The 22948-nt window shown below is 40.9% G+C and overlaps 1 protein-coding gene across 1 annotated transcript in view; it reads left to right on the plus strand.

The window, feature by feature from the left end:
* The first annotated feature begins 3445 nt into the window (after positions 1-3445).
* Positions 3446-22948, plus strand: part of LOC106612992 (Down syndrome cell adhesion molecule) — a 196216-nt gene continuing 176713 nt past the window's right edge. Inside the window, exon 1 of the mRNA XM_014214775.2 lies at positions 3446-4251. Coding sequence (XP_014070250.1) covers positions 4209-4251 — 43 coding nt within the window. The 5' untranslated portion in view covers positions 3446-4208. The remainder of the gene's footprint in view (positions 4252-22948) is intronic.

Consider the following 22948-nt stretch of genomic DNA (forward strand, 5'->3'; position numbering starts at 1 on the left):
CCTGCAGGTATGTTGACCCACAGGCCTAACTCCTCTTCCTGTCCTTCCCTGACCTCACTTTATTGGAGTGCTCATATGATAAAAATAAATAGTGTACCAAATTAAATGAAGCTAGACCATTTTAATTTGATTAAATCTCTTCTTGCGTCTCGAGAACAGTCTAGTGTAAGTAGCTGTTACTGAACAAAGGAATGCTGTTGACGAGAGATGCTGGAACAGTGTGTTGTGAGCGAACGAGAGAGACTGCACTTTGAACCAGGAAGAGGACACGTCCTCCTACAGCACCGTCCTCCTCACCAAGTTGAGAGACAGAGATAAAAACTATCAACAGAAAATCTGACCATTCATCCTTTTAAAATCCCTGATTATAAGTCAATTATTCAACAATGTCCACCATAACGTCTGCAGTGTCGACAGGGGTGCCACCATAACGTACGTATCCTGCTCCTTTTCGGTAGCTAGGATTTTATTAGGATCCCCATTAGCTGTTACAAAAGCAGCATTTACTCTTCATGGGGTCCCCATGAAACAGGACATAATACAGAACAATAATGGACAAAACAGCTAAAGGACAGAGGTACAGTTGAAGTTGGAAGTTTACATACACCTTTGTCAAATACATTTAAACTCAGTTTTTCGCAATTCCTGACATTTAATCCTAGTAAGAATTCCCTGTCTTAGGTCAGTTAGGATCACCACTTTATTTAAAAAATGTGAAATGTCAGAATGTTAGTAGAGAGAATGTCACGTCCTGACCAGTAAAAGGGGTTATTTGTCATTGTAGTTTGGTCAGGGCGTGGCAGGGGGTGTTTGTTTTGTGTGTTTTGGGTTTATGTTCTATGTTATCTATTTCTATGTGTTTATCTAGTTTTCTATTTCTATGTTGGGGTTTTGGGTAATGACCTCCAATTAGAGGCAGCTGGTTGTCATTGTCTCTAACTGGAGGCCATATTTAGTTGGGTTTGTTTTCACTTGTGTTTTGTGGGTGGTTGTTTCTAGTATAGTCTGTGCACCTTACTGGACTGTTTTTGTTGTTTGTTTATTTTGATTAAGTGTTTTCTTTAATAAAATAAGAAGATGAGCACTTTACCCGCTGCGTTTTGGTCCCCCTTCAACGAAGCTTGTGACAGAGAATGATTTATTTCAGTTTTTATTTCTTTCATCACATTCCCAGTGGGTCAGACGTTTATATACACTCAATTAGTATTTGGTAGCATTGCCTTTAAATTGTTTAACTTGGGTCAAACGTTTCGGGTAGCCTTCCACAAGCTTCCCACAATAAGTTGGGTGAATTTTGGCCCATTCCTCCTGAGAGAGCTGGTGTAACCAAGTCAGGTTTGTAGGCCTCCTTGCTCGCACACGCTTTTTCAGATCTGCCCACAAATGTTCTATAAGATTGAGGTCAGGGCTTTGTGATGGCCACTCCAATACCTTGACGTTGTTGTCCTTAAGCCATTTTGCCACAACTTTGGAAGAATGCTTGGGGTCATTGTCCTTTGGAAGACCCATTTGCAACCAAGCTTTAACTTACTGACTGATGTCTTGAGATGTTGCTTCAATATATCCCCATAATTTTCCTGCCTCATGATGCCATCTATTTTGTGAAGTGCACCAGTCCCTCCTGCAGCAAAGCACCCCCACAACATGATGCTGCCACCCCCGTGCTTCACGGTTGGGATGGTGTTCTTCGGCTTGCAAGCCTCCCCCTTTTTCCTCCAAACATAACGGTGGTCATTATGGCCAAACAGTTCTATTTTTCTTTCATCAGACCAGAGGACATTTCTCCAAAAAGTACAATCTTTGTCCCCATGTGCAGCTGCAAACCGTAGTCTGGCTTTTTTTATGTCGGTTTTGGAGTAGTGGCTTCTTCCTTGCTGAGCGGCCTTTCAGGTTATGTCGATATAGGACTCGTTTTTACTGTGGATATAGATACTTTTGTACCTGTTTCCTCCAGCATCTTCACAAGGTCCTTTGCTGTTGTTCTGGGATTGATTTGCACTTTTCGCACCAAAGTACGTTCATCTCTAGGAGACAGAACGCGTCTCCTTCCTGAGCGGTATGGCGGCTGCGTGGTCCCATGGTGTTTATACTTGCATACTATTGTTTGTACAGATGAACGTGGTACCTTCAGGCATTTGGAAATTGCTCCCAAGGATGAACCAGACTTGTGGAGGTCTACAATTTTCTTTCTGAGGTCTTGGCTGATTTCTTTTCATTTTCCCACGATGTCAAGCAAAGAGGCACTGAGTTTGAAGGTAGGCCTTGAAATACATCCACAGGTACACCTCCAATTGACTCAAATGATGTCAGTTAGCCTATCAGAAGCTTCTAAAGCCATGACATCATTTTCTGTAATTTTCCAATCTGTTTAAAGGCACAGTCAACTTAGTGTATGTAAACTTCTGACCCACTGGAATTGTGATACAGTGAATTGTAAGTGAAATAATTTGTCTGTAAACAATTTGGGGAAAAATTACTTGTGTCATGCACAAAGTAGATGTCCGAACTGACTCGCCAAAACTATAGTTTGTTAACAAGAAATTTGTGGAGTGGTAGAAAAATGAGTTTTAATGACTCCAACCTAAGTGTATGTAAACTTCTGACTTCAACTGTACATACATTATATATGCCTGGAGAGGGATAGGGCCTGGAGAGGGATAGGGGCTGGTCCTGAATGTGTGGCTGCAGACAGATGCTGACAGACAGGTCCTCTGTTTGCAGTGAATGGCCTCTTAAGGCAGGTCTGATGGTTTTGGAAGATTATCAGACAGGGCCTGCTCCTGGGCAGAGGCTGGGTGGGGAAAGGACCAGAGGCAGGTCAATGTAAAATGCACCAAATCCAGTTAGAATTCCCCATCAAAACAATTGTGGTAATAATTGTTGATGTTAGAATTAAATATTGAATGATAGCCTATTTCAACAAAATGCCAAAATGTAATGCCAACCCAAAATAGAGTAAATAAATTAAGAAAAAAATTACTTTTTTCATTTGTTTCACAAAGATATCATGACATATTTTACATTCATTTTACCAACCTAATGCTAGATGTGTGTATGATTAATTTCAACTCCATTGAAAAATTATATTTTTTATGAAATTATTTCCCACAAACATATCATTTCAAAAAACTCAAGAACCTTGAGTCAAGAACATTTTGAAGGCGTAATCATGTGTACCTTTCCTGTATAGAAAATACGTTTCTAGTCAAGTTCCTAGTTTACCTTAATAAAAGTAACACTTATTTACGCACGCACTTTGTGCCTGTATAACACTGTGCGTAAAATGTTCTCCTTGTTAACCGGCTCTTCAGGTGCGCCTTCTTTAACTGCAAAATCCCCCTCCTTACTGTATATGCTCTCACCTAGCGCCTAGGAGGACTGGCTATCTATCGCCTCTGCTCCTTTAAGGCAATGAGGAATTAAAGCGGCTGCAAAGGCAGGGGAGAGGGTTATTCTGTAATGCTCTGAGGCAGCGAGGGTTAGCGCATGGACCAATGCGATTAAAAGGGCAGTGGGAAGATGCGCGTGCTTGCCTCTTGCTGGACGGAGAGAGGTGGTGAAGATGGTCTGACTTCAGCTCATCCGGATTGGGTTTTCATTCTTATTGAACTGAACATTGACTCTTTATTTTAAGTTATTTTATTTGTCACATTTTGATTCCAAACCTGATTTTATTTTTCAGTTTTCTTTTTAAGATGCGTTTTTGTGGATTCCACATCGTTATTGTTTAGGTGTCCCCGTTTCACACCCGGAGATTTATTTTAGTAACTAAGGTTGCCCGCGTGCCACTACCCTGACTCAGCATCACACCTGGGCTGCAGGCGATCACTGTAGCCCCCTCGAGCATCCCTTTGAAGAGCAGGGGAAGTAGCAATGCACGGAGGACCAGCGTAGAGCTGCGTAGAGTCGGATATCACAGCTTTAACCAAGACAATCAGAGAGGCACATATCCTCCAAGCTCAAAGAGGGGTCTGAAAAGGGGAGAGGAAGAGTAGGCTACGAGAGCACCAGGGAGGGCGTTATAGAGAAAAAAGGAGGAGACGGTAAAGACATTATTATCAGCAGAGAGTTGGACTGGTTACTACAAGCTAGTAGCAAATGTTTAACATTACACCTGCCACACAAAACATAATTATAGGAAAGCAGCTGTCAAAGTGTGCGGAGGAAGACGAGAAAGCATAGCTTGGGGGGATTGAACGGAGCAGGGCATGTGGATATTGGCTGTTATCTTTTTCCAGAGCATCTTAAATGGTAAGTTTAATTTGCTAATTTTAATGTTCATTAGTTATGTCAGTAATTCAGTGAGGAATGTAAAGTAGATGAGGGGGGTGGAGGTCACCTGTGTGACAATTTATGGGTGCCAACAGTGCTAGGGAGAGAGGAACGGGAGTGAAATGTGCTTTCATCTATTTTAACTATACGCCACATCATTGGTCAATATTTGATAGATTCACATAAATTGTGTTAAGGCAAAGAACATATTTTTTATGATTCCTTCATTCTTCAATTGCATATTTCATTGATTGCTGAGGAAAAACATTGATGTTCGTGAGAGGCTTGATAAAGTAGACGTGACCTTAAGGTTAAAACCTTAATTGTTGTCAGTTGCAATTACTACATCGAATTTAATAATTTTTTACATGCCTGGATGTTTATGCCGGTAGGCTATGTCAGTCAGTAGTAGCATGGGCCTCAATAATGACTGACGTATTTTATATACTGGAAATTTGGTTTAACCCCCTTCCCCTCCCCCATCCAAGCTATTTATTTAGAGTTGTATATTTTCAAGTTCAATATAGGGTATTCAAATTCGAAAGGCTATTAGACACATGTAAAAGCTTGATCATGTAGCCTATCATTTTACTCTTTCCTTAGAGATGTGTGATATTAGATTAAAATAGTACATTGATTTTGAATAAATGCATTAGTTTTCATTAAAGTTTTCATTAAACAATGAGATACATTTCTAGCCCGTTTCACAGGGGTGTAGACAAATGAAGACTTGTAAAGAAACAATAATTGTGTACAAAGGAGATAAAAAAAATTTTAAGCCACCAGAACCTGATAATGATGCAAAAGGGAAAGGCACCCCTGTAGACACTGCAGACAAATATAATTTTTTTTGTAATTTCTTCTTGAGATTAATGCTGGTAAATAGATTTGAAAGAGCTTGCAGTCCATATATCATGTAACAGAAATAAAAAACAATGATATTATAGAATATTACACACAGAATTATACTGTCTCCTTTCATGTGATCAATTCATATTGATTTGCAACCTCAAATATTAAAAGGACCAAGAAATTACAGAAAGACTTTCTCTATGCATTCACTTAAAAGGTGTGTGTGTGTGTGTGTGTGTGTGTGTGTGTGTGTGTGTGTGTGTGTGTGTGTGTGTGTGTGTGTGTGTGTGTGTGTGTGTGTGTATTTGTGTACTGTGTGTGCTTTCATAAATCAATGAATCTGCAATGTGAAGCTGATCGGTGAAAGCAGTAAATGTATACAATTTATTACTTTCACAGGATCAAATAAACCATTATTTACTGGATATAATCCCTTCCCCAGGAAGGGGGTTATGACAAGGCTGGGTGTGTATGGAAAGGGGGAGATGGAGACTGAGAAAACAGAGAGGTTGAAGAAAGGGGGGAAATGGAAAGAAAATATATCTTCTTACAAACTGTACAAGCTGACAAGATGGGGGCGTTGCAGATATTTTAAGTAAACCGGGTAGAACCTCTGGTTGTGGTTATGTCGTAGAGGGTCGCTGAATTTACCGCATCAGGCAAAAAGGGGGCATTGGAGGTTTGGGATTAACCCATTTTAGCACATTGAGGGATATTCATTTTATACCAACGCAGATGTGACAAGGTGAACCCAACCCACTTGGCAAGAAAATCAGTGGTTCCTTTCTAGTTCCTTGTTTCACTCCACTCCCCTCCCCCCAAAATAATCTTAAATGATACATATTTGACTATCTTCCCTTTTTCCTTGTAAGGCTATTCTCGGTCAGCTGCTTATTGACATCCAGGTTAGGCTATTCCATCTCTACTCCACATAAAATGGTATCTCCCTCACTCACACTGTCTTCTGTGGAAACTCATAAAATAACAATAAGGATTCATGATTAATCATTATAATTGTGCCGTGACATTAGATCAACTGTCAGGCCAGGCTGGATCCATATATAGTCTCAGAATCCTTATATTGGCAACCTAATATAAGAATAGAATAGAGGGTACATGCAAACATTTATTTTATTATTTGGAAATGGCTTCACCCTTCTGTGTTGTTCTATTGTTATCTATGTTATGCCTTTTTGGACGATGGGTATAGAATGCAATTGGAGCTGGAATCTTGTTTTATTTCGCTGCACTGTATTTCATTGTATTCTGTGGTTGGATTTCTGAAGATGGCTATTATCATGATAATGATGAGGTCTGTATTGACTGAGCTGAGCTGGCAATGGCAGAATGAACGACCTTGTAGTTAATTGTTGCTTTTTAGAGTTAGGTTTGTCTATGGAGATCCTATTAAATTACTATTCTAAATACCAAATTCATATTCAAATTCCTAAATCTACAGGTCTATCACATGTTCACTGGCCTGTCTCTATGGAAACCTCCATTATGGGTGTCAGGAAAGTGTGAGTTTGACTAAATAAGGCTATACACTGGGTGGGTGACCGGAAATTGCTTGATAAGGGCCCAGCCACTTCCTGTGCCCTTATTTAGAATATTCTGGCATAATGATAATTGAGGGAATTATACCTAAATTGCACAATATAATTTTTGAGGGAACTGGGTCAGTAGATTAGTTTTCTCTGTTGTAATTAGCCTCCAAATACAAAATTCTACAGGTATGATATTTTTAAGCCTTCTTTTAATTTTTATTCTGGCCTATTTAGACATTGTGCTCTCATTTTAACTCCATTTATCCATATTATCCTAAGATATTGGGATTTTATTTTGAACCATTAAAGCATTTATAAAACATGAATTAATAATGCAATATGGAAATTAAAATATGTATTTATTTTGTGTACTGTGGGTTACCTGTTATAATTTTTATTCAAATTGAAATGTAATTAAGAGATAAAGTAGGCTATAATAGTTATATTTAGATGGCTGAGGATTTTGCTCTCTAAAAGATGCCTTAAGGCAAAACCAATCCAAGCTCCAATTCTGTTTTTAAATACATTATGCGGCGAGGCAGCTCACATAGGGCCATTATTCATGTGTTGCACGTTTCGTCACAATTGTTTTGAACATTCATTTCAGGACTGATGCCCGGCTGAGCATTCTGCTCAATGCATTGTCAACGAGCGCTGATGAAGATTTCATCAAAAGTGCATTACAGTGGCTTGGAAATACAATGACAATTCAAAAGGAGCCAAATAATTAGTAGGAAAACCCTTTGAAAGATTGACTTTAGATGCAGTATAATGTTAGCTAGCTAACTAAGATTGAAGGGAGAGCACCGAATTTTAGCTAGCTAACGTTAGCATTACTAGCTATTTTTTACCAACTTTGCTAGCTAATGACGACATTGCCATCTGTCTAAAGTAAAATTGACAACATGATAATCATGGCAAAGTTGTTTCCTACTAAATATTTGCCATGTCAATGTATTTCCAGGCCACTATAGTGTAATTTAGACAAAACAGTCATTCGCCTCCGTTCAGAATGACTGGGCAGCTTTTTGGACACCACTATGGCGGAGGGCTGCTTGAGATGGCATGACGCAAAGGAGTGACTGAGGTGCAAACCATAGATTTCAGCACAATGATTGAGAGACAAACCTGAGCAAGGCTGTTTGAGATGGCCTACACCTTCTTTTGTCTTCAATAAATTAACATTTACACTAAGGTCAATAGGTCATGTACACTTCTCATGTACACATTTCTATCTCAATCAAAATGCCCTTTCTCATTGTCGAGGCATGACTCTATGTACAAAATCATTTTCAGAAAAGATAGTCCTCGTAGGGCATCTAAATAGCTGCCAACATCACTAGCATGACAACACATTAGGAACATGAGAAGGAAAATGCAATGGAGACTGGGGGCAGATTGATTTGACTAAACTTGGCTGAGAGGAGGAACCTGTGTTTTAGGGGAGTTAATATGCTGGGGGCAATTAAGGCAGCACACTGATTTAGAGATCCATCTGTTCCAGTATAGTGAGGTGCTCCTCTTGTAAGACTTATGCCCTTGAATCCTCCATATCTATTTAAAGATCTTTAAGACTTACTGTCTTTTGGTAGCAGTGGCCTCATGTTGGCAATTGAGGAGGACTTAGATCTAAATCTAAATCAGTATTATTTGTTTTATTATTTCCAGTTAGGGAACAGGGTCGTTCCATTTGATTTCAATCACTTTTTGACCACACCGCTTTTACATTTACGTCATTTAGCAGACGCTCTTATCCAGAGTGACTTACAAATTGGTGCATTCACCTTATGATATCCAGTGGAACAACCACTTTACAATAGTACATCTATATCTTTTTTTTTTTGGGGGGGGGGGTCGGTTAGAAGGATTACTTTATCCTATCCCAGGTATTCCTTAAAGAGGTGGGGTTTCAGGTGTCTCCGGAAGGTGGTGATTGACTCCGCTGTCCTGGCGTCGTGAGGGAGCTTGTTCCACCATTGGGGTGCCAGAGCAGCGAACAGTTTTGACTGGGCTGAGCGGGAACTGTGCTTCCGCAGAGGTAGGGGGGCCAGCAGGCCAGAGGTGGATGAATGCAGTGCCCTTGTTTGGGTGTAGAGACTGATCAGAGCCTGAAGGTACGGAGGTGCCGTTCACCTCACAGCTCCGTAGGCAAGCACCATGGTCTTGTAGCAGATGCGAGCTTCAACTGGAAGCCAGTGGAGTGTGCGGAGGAGCAGGGTGACGTGAGAGAACTTGGGAAGGTTGAACACCAGACGGGCTGCGGCGTTCTGGATGAGTTGTAGGGGTTTAATGGCACAGGCAGGGAGCCCCGCCACAAGCGAGTTGCAGTAATCCAGACGGGAGATGACAAGTGCCTGGATTAGGACCTGTGCCGCTTCCTGTGTAAAGCAGGGTCGTACTCTGCGAATGTTGTAGAGCATGAATCTACAGGATCGGGTCACCGCCTTGATGTTAGCGGAGAACGACAGGGTGTTGTCCAGGGTCACGCCAAGGCTCTTAGCACTCTAGGAGGAGGACACAATGGAGTTGTCAACCGTGATGGCGAGATCATGGAACGGGCAGTCCTTCCCCTGGAGAAAGAGCAGCTCCGTCTTGCCGAGGTTCAAAATGCTCAATCCATATTTGCCCATGGTAGAAGTGGTAAGAAAGTGACTTTTCGAACTTGAATGACATAACATTTATGAGACAGATGTGCTCAAAGTTTTTCATACCCCACCCTACCATGAGACATCCATGTCTTCATCACTGGAAAAGATAAACAGTTGAGTTTGATATAATTTAAAAGCTTACAAACAGAGTTGTCAAACTATTTTATAATTTCTCGAAAAAACAATTTTCAGCCAAAACATGACACCCACACTCAAGAGTATGCTGTGTCTCAACCAATGGCGGACACAACACAAACACCTCAGAGGATGTAAAATAGGGTCTAAACTACATAATTGATATTAAACGTTAAAAGTTGAAAACATTTTTTTTTCAAGAAATGATATAACAATTTGACAATCTTGTTTGTAATTGTATTTATTTAACCCTTATTTTACCAGGTAAGTTGACTGAGAATACATTTGCATTTACAGCAACGACCTGGGGAATAGTTACAGGGAGAGGAGGGGAAATTATAGCAAACTCAACTGTTTATCTTTTCCAGTGATGAAGATATGAGGGTCTCATGGTAAGGTGGGGTATGCTTTGAGCACACTTAAATGTTTGGTCAGTCAGGTACAAAAAGTTACTTTCTGAACACTTCTACCATGTGCAACAATGTATAAAAAGTTTATTTCAAATCAAATGGGGTGCGTTCAAAAAGTGATTGAAATGAAATGGAATGACCCAACAGGCAACTAGGTATCCGAGCAGCACGGTTGACCTACCTATGAAAATGTGTACAGTAAGGCAATAAAATATAGTCGCTCTGTATGCATTGATAGATACATATTTGAGAAGTAAATGTGAGTTTAGTTCAAACATGAATTCTGCACTTGTTTAAGGTCAATTGTTCTCTAGAGTAGTTCCCCTTTGAGAGGGTGTTTGCTGGTGAAAAGTGTGAATGGCTGCGTTGTTGTTATTCCTGAGGAACTGTTACTAATGGTAATGTCTGATGATGGAGACCCTGATGTGTAATAATGGATCTCCCAGTTCACACATACTGACTGCATAATGAAGATGCCTACTAAAGATGTTCAGCAGCCGTCTTGCAGTCTAATTAGTAATGGGGCATGGGAGACTCACAGGGGTGGTGGTATGTTTCACTGAATGTAAAATCTAATTACAAATCAGACTGTGTATCCTTAAGGATTCTGCTGAATCAGAACAATATAATTGCATGAGCACCATGTAAATGTCTTTCACATTAAAATGTTAACTATACTGTTTAGCATCGGCTGGGGAAAAAAAACACACACACAGATTTACATGTTTGATCAACCTGGCAAAGACATGACATGTTATTTTATGTAATGTTATTTTAAAAGGCTGAGCACTTAGAAAAGTGGCATGGTGAAGGAACAATGAGGCTAAAGCAGTTTTTAGAGAACACTGACAAAATAAATACATGCACTAACATTCTACCTATGTCTAATGCACATACTGTATGTTGGATTAGGACTACTGTATATGAGTGGTGTGTATATAGAGCTCAAGTAGGATGTAGTGCAACTCATAAGAGTCCAGTGAACAGGACAGATGTTGGAAGTGTGTAAACAACAGATGTAGACTAACAGTGAAATGCTTACTTACGGGCCCTTTCCAACAATGCAGAGAGAAAAGAGAAATAATAGAAAAGTAACAGCATGAGGAATACATATACAAAGAGTAACGATAACTATTCACAAAGTCACAAAGATCACATATCATTTTTGAGGGACAGAATTAATCGGTCACTTAATCTAGTACCCAAATGCTCATGCTTTGAACTACACAGCCATGGGAATTAACTGGATGGATCCCTATATGCCCAATGCATATGTTTGCTCTGGTACTGTATGGATGGATCACCTTGGTGACTCTCATGGTGTGTCCCTGGATCTCTTTGAGCTTGGCAGGTTGCTCACATTTCATATGCTTCCCTTTGTCTTATTGATCTACACTCTTTTACCTTTCTTAGTGTTTAATCTATGTCCTTATCACAGCTAAACTTCTCAATCAGTCATTCTGTAAGATGCAAATACTGTTTGTGTTCACAATGTTCGAACTTCATATCTAATTTCAGAATACAGAGAAAGAGACACAAACCACAGTGTATGAATGAGCGTGTATTCAAATGAATTTGGATCAGTCACCAATTTGATGTTTTAATATGCAGAGTTGCACCTTTAAAAAGAGGTGGTTCATATTTAAAGAGTCCCCAGGAATCAGTAACTTTGTGAATGTTGGTAAATGTCTCATTAGAGTGTTGCTAGCCTGAGCTTTATTATGTGTTGCTTTCCCTCTCTCTCTATCAGCCTTTCCCCAGAAGTGATTATGCTAATTGCTGTTTGATCAGATGATTAAATTATAATTCGATTAATCCGGAGTACTAAATGCTCTGAATACATTTGCTTCTGCTTGGCTGGCTGGCTGGCTTTACAGAGCTAACGTTCCCTGTCACACAGCGAACACACAGGAGAAAGGGACAACCCTAGAGGAGAGGAGGAACATTACATTTTTTGGAGGGATGGTGTGTAGTGAGGAAGGGGGATAACAAAGAAAGCAAGGGTAGTGACTGAGAAGAGAGAGGAGGGGGCAGGTTGGCTGGGGGGTTCTTTAGGGAACACATGCTGTGCTCCTTAGTGTTAAATACATATTTTTGCTTTACGGATTGGATGTGATAAATGTTTAATATAATATGTCTATAAAGATTGTCAAATAGGTCTGGAGTATTTAAGTGAGTGTGGCACATAGCATATTTAAAGAGGCCTGGTTATGGGGCAGCTAATAAGATGACAGGAGCCAGCTGTTGTGACAGCACTGACACACTTCACAACGCCAGCTGTTCATGACTGAATTCTCTTTGACAACAGTGGAATGTGGATCAATGGAAGTAACAACAATATGTGATGACATCACTTCTGTTGGTTTCTCAATTAGTGTTACATCACTGTCTAACAATAAATGGGGCGTCTGCAACATATTTTACATTTCCTACATGATTTATGATCACCTGGGCATCACCTGTTCACCTATTTTACATTTCTCTCGAATTTCTCCTCTACACTGTATGTCTACATTTGCCACCACTCTGGAAGATCCTGTTCCCATAGTGAGCATGCAGGTTGGCAATGATGTATATATGCATGACAACATCATTGATGTCCCTGCACCTTACTGTTTGGTGACAGAGTGTTGACCAGTACATGCTATCCCCAGTATGTGAGGCTGATGTAAAAACAATATCTGACCAACAAGAAACACCTCACGGCCAGACCTGTCGTGTTGTAAGATGGGGACCGATTACAAAATACTATTTGAGTAACTGCTAATAATATCAATAGTGCATAATTCATTTTCGGAGAGATATTATTTTCAAAGTCACCGTTGTGTAGTTCTAAAAAGTGGAGAATCAATTGTTTGGAATTGTAACAGTAATTGCTTATCTACCTAGCAACTACTTTGTTCTATTCTGATTGGTCAGATTTAGATTAGTTGTTGGAGGAGAACAGGAGGTAGTTGAGTTCATGGATGGCAGTAACTGTGGTCAGTCCATCATTCATTCTGCAGATGTGTAATCTGTCTCCTTCCAGTGTTTGTCTACATAGATAGTCATCCATCCATCCACCATCTAAATAACCCTCAAACTGCACTATCAACAGTATGTAATAAACTGAATTACTCTAACTCTGTGTGAGGAAGCTAAGCAGGGTCACCTGTCAAAATACTGTTGAGCCCATGTGCTCTTCTTGACCTAGGGTGTGTTCAGTTCAGTTTAACGCTTGCTACGTTACGTGATGGTTTGTACTGAACGACACATTTCCCCAAAATGCTGCGTTCTTTAACAGCCTTTGAGGTACACTATATGTACAAATGTATGTTGACACCCCTTCAAATTTGTGGATTTGGCTATTTCAGCCATGCAGCCATGCAATCTCCATAGACAAACATTGGTATTAGAATGGGTTTACTGAAGAACTCAGTGAGTTTCAATGTGGCACCGTCATAATGTGCCACCTTTCCAACAAGTCAGTTCATCAAATTTCTGCCCTGCTAGAGCTTCCCCGGTCAACTGTAAGTGCTGTTAGTGGAAACTTCTAGGAGCAACAACAGCTCAGCCACACAAGTTCAAAGGCCAAACAAGCTCAAAGAATGGGACCGCCAAGTACTGAACCATGTAGAGCGGTAAAATAGTCTGTCCTCGGTTGCAGCACTCACTGCCGAGTTTCAAACTGCCTCTGGAAGCCACGTCAGAACAATGACTGTTCGACAGGAGCTTCATGAAATGGGTTTCCATGGCTGAGCAGCCGCACACAAGTCTTTTATTTATTTATTTATTTATTTATTTAACCTTTATTTAACTAGGCAAGTCAGTTAAGAACAAATTCTTATTTACAATGACAGCCTACCCCGGCCAAACCCTAACCCAGACGATGCTGGGCCAATTGTGCGCCGCCCGAATGGGACTCCCAATCACGGCTAGTTGTGATACAGCCTGGAATCGAACCAGGGTCTGTAGTGACAACTCTAGCACTGAGATGCAGTGCCTTTGACCAGTGCCACTCAGGAGACCGAGTGTCTAAGATCATCATGCGCAATGCCAAATGTCGGCTGGAGTGGTGTAAAGCTTGCCGTCATTGGACTCTGGAGCAGTGGAAACACGTTCTCTGGAGTGATGAATCACGCTTCACCTGGCAGTCCAATGAACAAATCTGGGTTTGGCGGATGCCAGGGGAACACTACCTGCCCCAATGCATCGTGCCAACTCTTTGGTGGAGGAGAAATAATGGTCTGGGGCTGTTTTTCATGGTTCTGGCTAGGCCCCTTAGTCCCAGTGAAGGGAAATCTTAACTATACAGCATACAATGACATTCTAGATGATTCTGTGCTTCCAACTTTGTGGCAACAGTTTGGGGAAGGCCCTTTCCTGTTTCAGCATGACAATACTCCAATTGCACAAAGCGAGGTTCATACAGAAATGGTTTGTCGCGATCGGTGTGGAAGGACTTGACTGGCCTGCACAGAGTCCAGAGTCCTGACCTCAACCCCATCGAACACCTTTGGGATGAATTGGTAAGACAACTGCGAGCCAGGCCTAATCGCCCAACATCAGTGGGCAATTAGGCTGAATGGAAGCAAGTCCCCGCAGCAATGTTCCAACATCAGTCAGCTCTTGTGGCTGAATGGAAACAAGTCCCCGCAGCAATGTTCCAAGTGTGAAACAAGTGGAAAGCCTTCCCAGAAGAGTGGAGGCTATTATTAGCAGCAAAGGGGGGACAAACTCCATATTAATGCCCATGTATTTGGAATGAGCTGTTCGACAAGCAGGTGTCCACATACATTTGGTCATGTAGTGTGTGTTTGATCCCGTTTGGTGGGTGTGGCGAGGTGTGGCCTGATCAATATGGATGTGACCATTAGAAATGGCAAAAACTTGTGCAGCACACCATACACAATCACCCTCTGGGCCACCATAATCACGCTGTCTTCAACTGGTTGTACAGTACCATTTCTGGTACAAAGGAATCCGACAAAGGATATAAGAAAGATTCAGCATACTATACTCAAAAGGTTCACAGCTCTTTCTTTCTTTATTCAAACAGTCCAGTGTGACCATGTCCTCCTCATCTAAAATGTTGCCACCCAGCATTGGTCTACTTGGATGTCATTAAATCAAGATGGTCTAGCATCTTGGCATTATCCCTGTAGCAGTGGTTTAGTTTAGTCTACACACATTGACTCCCCCTTGCTCTTCCCTCTGCCGCTCACAGGCTTTGACAAGGGGATTAGCTCCAGCTTGCCATAAATACATAATGTTTTTTTAATTTCTGTTAATTTGTTTGTGGAAAGTCTACCCAATATGAAGAAAATGCTGCACTCAAAATGTCTTGAGAAATTTGCAAAAAAAACCTTAGTATTCCCTCATTGGCACAGATAGATTGAATCAACCTAGAAAAGTCTGGGCACTGAGGAGGACAATCATTGAGCAATTTTAAGAACTTGGTATTCTCATAAGAGTAGTTGTAACAACAATTGTTTTCTCCCATCCATTTGATTGAATATACAAATTGTTTGCTCGGTTAATGCCTGTAGACTACAGCAAAAGAGGACCGAGAACGCCCCCATTCTCATCGACGGGGCTGCAGTGGAGCAGGTTGAGAGCTTCAAGTTCCTTGGTGTCCACATCACCAACAAACTAACATGGTCCAAGCACACCAAGACAGTCATGAAGAGGGCACGACAAAACCTATTCCTCCTCAGGGGACTGAAAAGATTTGGCATGGGTCCTCAGATCCTCAAAATGTTCTATAGCTGCACCGTCGAGAGCATCCTGACTGGTATGGCAACTGCTCGGCCTCCGACCGCAAGGCACTACAGAGGGTAGGGCGTACGACCCAGTACATCACTGGGGCAAAGCTTCCTGCCATCCAGGACCTCTATACCAGGTGGTGTTAGAGGAAGGCCCTAAAAATTGTCAAAGACTCCAGCCACCCTAGTCATAGACTGTTCTCTCTGCTACCGCACGGCAAGCAGTACCGGAGCACCAAGTCTAGGTCCAAGAGGCTTCTAAACAGCTTCTACCCCCAAGCCATAAGACTCCTGAACATCTAATCAAATGGATACCCCCCCCCCCCTTTACACCACTGCTACTCTCTGTTATTATCTATGCATAGTCACTTTAATAACTCTACCTACATGTACATATTACCTCAATTACCTCGACTAACTGGTGACTCTGTACCGGTACCCCCCTGTATATAGTCTCGCTATTGTTATTTTACTGCTGCTCTTTAGTTACTTTTATTTATTTTTCTTATTCGTATTAATATTATTATTATTTAAACGGCATTGTTGGTTAGGGGCTTGTAAGTAGGCATTTCACTGTTGTATTCGGCGCATGTGACTAATAAAATGTGATTTGATTTGAAATAAACTCTTTCTCCACCCTCTAGTGTTTATATTGTGCAACGAAACAGTATTATTTTTACCCTGGTACTTTTTATTCAGCTGTAGTAGCAGCAGAGGGAGCTGCTATAGTTTGGTATATACTGTAATCCCCCATCAGATTCTCTCCCTCCTGTTGGTTCATCAGCAGCATAATTCAGACATCAACGTCTGGAGCGCTGACATTCTCCCTACTGAGATATGCTGCCGCTGCCTCCTCTATTAATGAGACATCCACTCTCACCCGTTTAACGCATTAAAATAAAACTAGATCTAGAGGTACACCATGGGGCTACGCTTTACCATATCCTACTCCTCTGACATCATACAATGGATCTGTCTTTGCATATCACCAGTGAGCAGAGCAGACAACGGCCCCTTCTGTCATGTCCTGGTTAATATTCATGAAATCAAATTGGGAGACTGTCATTTGGCAAGTTCCTGTACAAGCCCTGTGTATAGCCTCTGGGCAGAAAGAGGAGAATGCTTACTCACATTGGATAACCCCCCTCATTGTCCCCTACCCTGTTTCCTTTCCTCCCCTGTCTCTGCTCCTGGTCCCAGGCCACCCCCCAGGCATAGCACAGAGGGCTGCTTTAATTACCAAGGGTTCCTGGCTGACAGAGCCTGTCACAGTGCAGCAGCTGCCCGCCCCGCCCCACTCTGCCCCGTGTGCCTATGCCCACTGGCAGCCCCGACGACAGGCCACTGGCTCACCAGACGTGACATGGGTGCCCTATAAAATACTTGGACCCAGTTGATCAATCCACCCTCCCAGTCTCTCTGGATTTCCATATTTTCTCTGTCTCTTTTTCTGCTCTCGATGTCTGTCTGTCAGATGAGCTCATGATAAAACGATGGCAAAATATGCAATACCACCCATGGATGAAGCACAATTTAAACAGTAAACTTCCAAGCAAATGCACTACATAAACTGTACATGTGGCTGTATTCATTAAAGAAAGAGGCAGTAAGGGGTTAAAGCATGCATACATGTTGGTGTTTGTCCCATCAGCATCGATTACACGTTGAATTAAATGAAGCGCCTCGGTAGTCCTGAAAGCACTCTGTGATGGCTGATTACACCTGCCTGTCAGCTGATGAATTCTACTGCCTTTGATTGATCAGCTTCACTCAAAGTGTGAATATTCATATTTATGTTCATTTTCATGTTAAATGTGTTATGTAAACATTGTTTTTTCACACTGTACCTCTGTGTTAATACAAGGGGCTGTTTTGTGTGCAGATAATAATCATGCTCAGCATTCCATCCAAAAATATTCCATCCTGATGTTCGTCCAATCGCAACACAGCAGTTGCATAATGGCAGCGTGATTGAGAGTTATTTTCATATTAAAATGAGAGAGGAGCCATTTGGTGCTATGGAATATTGATGCTAATTGGCATCATTTCAATACTGAAGTAAATGGATAATATAATAGATTACAAATGATTGTTGTTACTCTCAAGTGGTACACTTTCAGATTTACTGCTCAATGATGGTTTTCATGAGATGTTTTCATATTAGCAGTATTGTTTTATTTGACCAATCTAGTGCTATGATACCACGTATTTAATGGAATGATTAAGCTATCATTCTCTGTACATATACATTCATTATTTCATGCACTGCTCTGTTCAGTTGCTTAGGAATTAAACATGCATTCACAGTAATGGTATACTGAGAATATTCCCAGGTGCATGTAGCTACAGTACAGTAGTTGCTAGATATGTGGTCTTAACACCAGGCATCATTTGCCTCTGGCATAAACATTTTCCTTGTTTGTTTTTCATGGTTGGATGCCCTTCTCTGGGCTATCTAACATCTACAACATTTACAAATCTAGGAAATGTAAATCTGTTCGGGGATATGTTTGTGTGTATAAAATGTTCTGGATTTATATTCCCAACTAGAATCCTCCCCCCTTCTCACTGAAAAAGACAGTGGCCTTGTCTTTTTTCTTCTCCCTCCAGTAAGCTTGGTTAATTATAGATGGATATAATACATTATTGAACAGTGTCACTTCTTTCGTCTTTACGGTTCAGCTCATGAAAAATTATGGCAATTACAAATGACCCCTGTGGTTATTTAGTAAGTGGTTAGGTTTGAGAGAAGTTGTTCGGGCATGAGAAGCATGACCCTTAGTGGGGCCTCTGAGAAGGTTGTACCTGGGTTGGATGAACCCTTTGTAGAGTAACTCATGTAGAGCTGCTCCTGTAGGAATGGGTGTAGTAGTGCAGTGACATGGTACTCAGTATGATTAGATCCACAAGGACCTTTGACTTCTCTGCAGTTGGTCTTATCAAAACAATCTTTGTCATGACTACACGGTGCTAAACTGAGTCACTTTTCTGAGTTTCAAGTTGTATTAGTCGTATGTTCAGGTTACACATGGTATACACCGTCCAACACAATGCTGACTTGCACGTTCCTTCTTGACAATGCAACAACAATAAGAAATAATAAAATATAAGAAAACTAACATAAAGTAAATAAGGCTCAGTAGAATAGAGGAAATATGCCATACTGAGCCCCGCTATTCCCATTTATTTTCAGTACTCTCGCAGAATACAAGCTTTTCAAAATGTCACACTCCTTTGATGTACTTCTTTCCAGGCATTTACTATTGTGGCATTTTCTGCTTTCAGAGTATAGACTGAGTGTGCAAAACATTATGAACATGTGCTCTTTCCATGACATAGAGTGACCAGGTGAAAGCTATGATTCCTTATTGATGTCACTTGTTAAATCCACTTCTATCAGTGTAGATGAAGGGGCTAGTATCACTGAATGGGCCAGTATCCCTGTGGAACGCTTTTGAGTCAAGTTTAATAGAACGTTTTGTTGTTTGGGAATTGTATTGGACAGTGTTTTTTTCTGTATGAAACGACTAGAAAGGACTTCTTGTGTCACTAGTGTTATAAATGTAATGGGTGCTGCATCTGTTTTCTTTCTCAGCCATTGGCTCAGATTGCTCTTGATAAACCGCCAAAGATCTCTAACACAGAAATGTTTGAGACAGAGGATTTTAGAAAGCCGTCAAATATTATATTGAACATATTTGACGTTTTATCAATTCAATAGGGATTTTAATGTTTCTAAAATATGAACAACATCACCAATTATTGATTAATTATTTAAGACACCTACCTATACACATTGATGATTTCAGAGGATTTTTCATTAAAATGACTTGGCACACTAACAGGTTGGTTTTGATCTCTTCCTCATGTCTGAGGCTGTATTATCAATAGGCCACAAGGAAGGGTTCTACTTCAGCCCCAGCTGCAAAAGGGAATGAATTACAATTTGATATGACTTTGATGTATTCTTTTCAATTGAGTATTTAAAGCAGCTACACACCCACACATAGCAATAAGACTTTCACTCCATTTTAAAAGATTTAAACAGGCACAACCTTGATAGAACTAGTCTTTTTTTTCTCTCAATCAATGTTATTTATTTGTTATTGGGCAAATCATGATGGGCTTCAACGTGTAACAGGTGTGTTTGTACTTCGTAACTCTCTTGCGTTGTGTTTTTAAAGAAAGTCCAGCCAGTGGTCCCAGGTGATTGGTGTTTATTCTGACAATAGACACAAGGAGGCACATTAAATGTGTAGGACAACAATATGTTGATGGCTGTAGATTCATGATTCATCTGTTAGCATGGAAATAACTGTGAATTAGCAGAGAGCTAATGTGACCATTACAATAAGAGCATGCTAGCTAACTCACTCTTTCGACAATAACATAGAAAAGCACATCCCAGGATGCACCTAATATCTAACAGGTACCGTACTCATATGTATGTGCGTGGGTGTGTATGTATGTATATATATTAGGAAATGTACACATTGTAAATATGGAAACAGATTACAGTATTTCAGAACATGACCTACCGCTTGCATGTCAATAACAGACTGGCAAGAATTTACGTTTCCAATCTCCCCCTTTCTGCAAGCGTAGCCAATGACATTACCCCTTATTGACATCTGACTTAAACCAACCAATTAGAATACATAAACATTAAATACACATTTCTGCAGTGGCAAGTGGGAACATAATTAACTGCGTTACAAATGAATAAGCCTAGGTCCATCATAGACAACATTCAAACCTTCCTGGAGCTATGTTGCAGATGCTAGTACCACAGAATCAATCAGAGATAGAGGGAGGGAGGAGAGATAGAGAGAGAGAAATCAGTGTCCTGGGTAGCCCTCTCTGTTGGAAGTCATGGGCGTCACGCAGCTAGACTCAGGATACCCCTAAGTGTCTGTGAAAGCATGTGTGGGTGTGCGTCATGAGTCATCCCTATCGTCTGTCCTCTGTGTGTACGACTGCCATTGACAGATTGATCTATCTGAGGAGGCTAATGCTCAGCTAACGCCTCCATCACCTACTAAGGAATGAGCTCAGTCACAGCCAGGGATTCTCTCAGGCCAACTCTCTGCCATAGAAATACAATTATGGATGAGCCACAGGTTATACAGGATTGTGTTTTCTCCCAGTTTGTTGTTTTCATCAATGCCTTCTACAGTAAATGGGGTCAATTGATAAGTTAGAGTGGCTACCATTTGATCCCAACTTACTTCTGGACTGAACAGACTCTCAAATCAGGGTAGATCAATATGGAAGTTTCGATACAAATGTATAAATGCCGACAGATAATTAGTTTGTTCGACATGGTGGGATCTTTTTGTGTCTGTAAAATGTATTATGCGAGAAATGTGGAAATACCTTTGTGCACAAATGTTGATATAATAACCATGATATCAGAGTAAACTTGGACTCGGAAAACCATGCAGTTTATTAGGATACAGATTAAATAAGTTGTGATAAACTTCACAGAGTGGTGAAAGTTCATGGTGCTGAGCTTTATGCTCCTTTCATATCGAGGGTCATGGCATGATGATCTGCCGTTTGACCCCCCAAAAAATCTTGCTCTTGTCCATAATAATATCATCATGCAGACTAGCCTACCCGCACAGCCTGTCCACACTGTATCTGAGAGCTGTTGGCTAGAGCGCACGTGCCAAGACGAGAGTAGGCACCTTTGTGACAAAACTATCGGTAGAGTTGAAAATGCGATAGAAACACATTGAACTTTTTATTTTTATTTGGGACATGAAAACTTAAGCCAAAAAGTAAATTTTGTGTGCACTACTTGTCATCGCATTGATTTTTATCCTCAACAAGTTAGTTTGGTGCGAACACAACACTGGTGGGAAAATGCACATTTTCTTTATGCGGATTTTAGAATATTCACCTGAAAATCTGTCGCCAATTGGATGGAAACCTAGCTATGGACACTGGATTCCCACATAATTACAAACATTTGAATTGGTAACCTACTTAAACAATTTTTTGTCAGTTTGGTTTTATTTTTTATTTGTGTGTGTGTGTGTGCATGGTTGTGTGTTTGAGTGTATCTCTTTGCGGGTCAAAGCCCCTGGAGCAGAGAGAGGGTGGAAACCATTGCGATTTGAAACCTTGTTCGAAATTTATGAAGCGCTAAAATGTTTTATCCACAGGGAGGCCTAGATAGCTGTCACTGGTAAGCCATTTACTGCTAGGCACTGACTCTGACACCAGACAGAGATCTAGAGGTAGGCAGCAGGCAGGCACAGGTCCATGCTCAGCCAGGAGAAATGATACACTGAGTGTACAAAACATTAAGAACACCGTCCTAATATTGAGTTGCACCCCTATTTGCCCTCAGAACAGCCTCAATTTGTCAGGGCATGGGCTCTACAAGGTGTCGAAAGCGTTCCACAGGCATGCTGGCCCATGTTGACTCCAATGCTTTTCCCAGTTGTGTCAAATTGGCTGGATATCCTTTGGGTGGTGGACCATTCTTTATACACATGAGAATCTGTTGAGCATGAAAAACCCAGCAGCCCTGGCACCTACTACCATACCCAGTTCAAAGGTAAATAAATCTTGCCATATATTATTATTTTGTCTTGCCCAGTCACCCTCTGTATGGCACACATACACAATTCATGCCTCAATTGTCTCAAGGCTTAAAATACTTATTTAACATGTCTCCTCCCCTTCATCTACACTGATTGAAGTGGATTTAACAAGTGACATCAATATGTCATGAAAGAGCAGGTGTTCAGAATGTTTTGTACACTCAGTTTATACACCACTCAGAAATCAACCACCTAACGATTAGCACTGAGCCAGCCAACTGATGCTAATTGGTCCCACTTCGTGTTTCTCTGCTTTCAAGGGAGCTACATAACGACACACACTTTTACATCATCAACACTCCTTTCCCGCTTGTTGCTCCCCTGCTCAACCAAAGCAGCATACATGTTGAAATGGCAAATGGCCTCACTTCAGGGCCTGTTAACTATAGATTTAAGAAGAAAGTTAAGCCAAGTTGCTATTCCTCAAAAAGTGGAAATTCTCTTGCGCTGTTTCTTATGTTTCACCTTAGGCAAAAAGTTAAGAAGAAATTAGATTCTTGAAAATAAAGTTATTGGAAATGTTCTTAAATTCCAAGATAGCTAAACCCTTGTCTTAATCTCAGGGCAGTGAGAGGAAAAGCTCATGAAAGCAATTGAACATGTTTAATTTACTCACAAACTTTATCTGAAAGTTTCAGTATTTATTATTTTAAACCCAAGAACATGTTTTAGAACAGTAGTCTCAGTTGGAAATTTGCTAACATGATTGCCATTGCTAGTTAGATA

The sequence above is a fragment of the Salmo salar genome, chromosome ssa09 (assembly GCF_905237065.1).
Source record: "Salmo salar chromosome ssa09, Ssal_v3.1, whole genome shotgun sequence".
In the NCBI taxonomy this organism is placed as follows: Eukaryota; Metazoa; Chordata; class Actinopteri; order Salmoniformes; family Salmonidae; genus Salmo; species Salmo salar.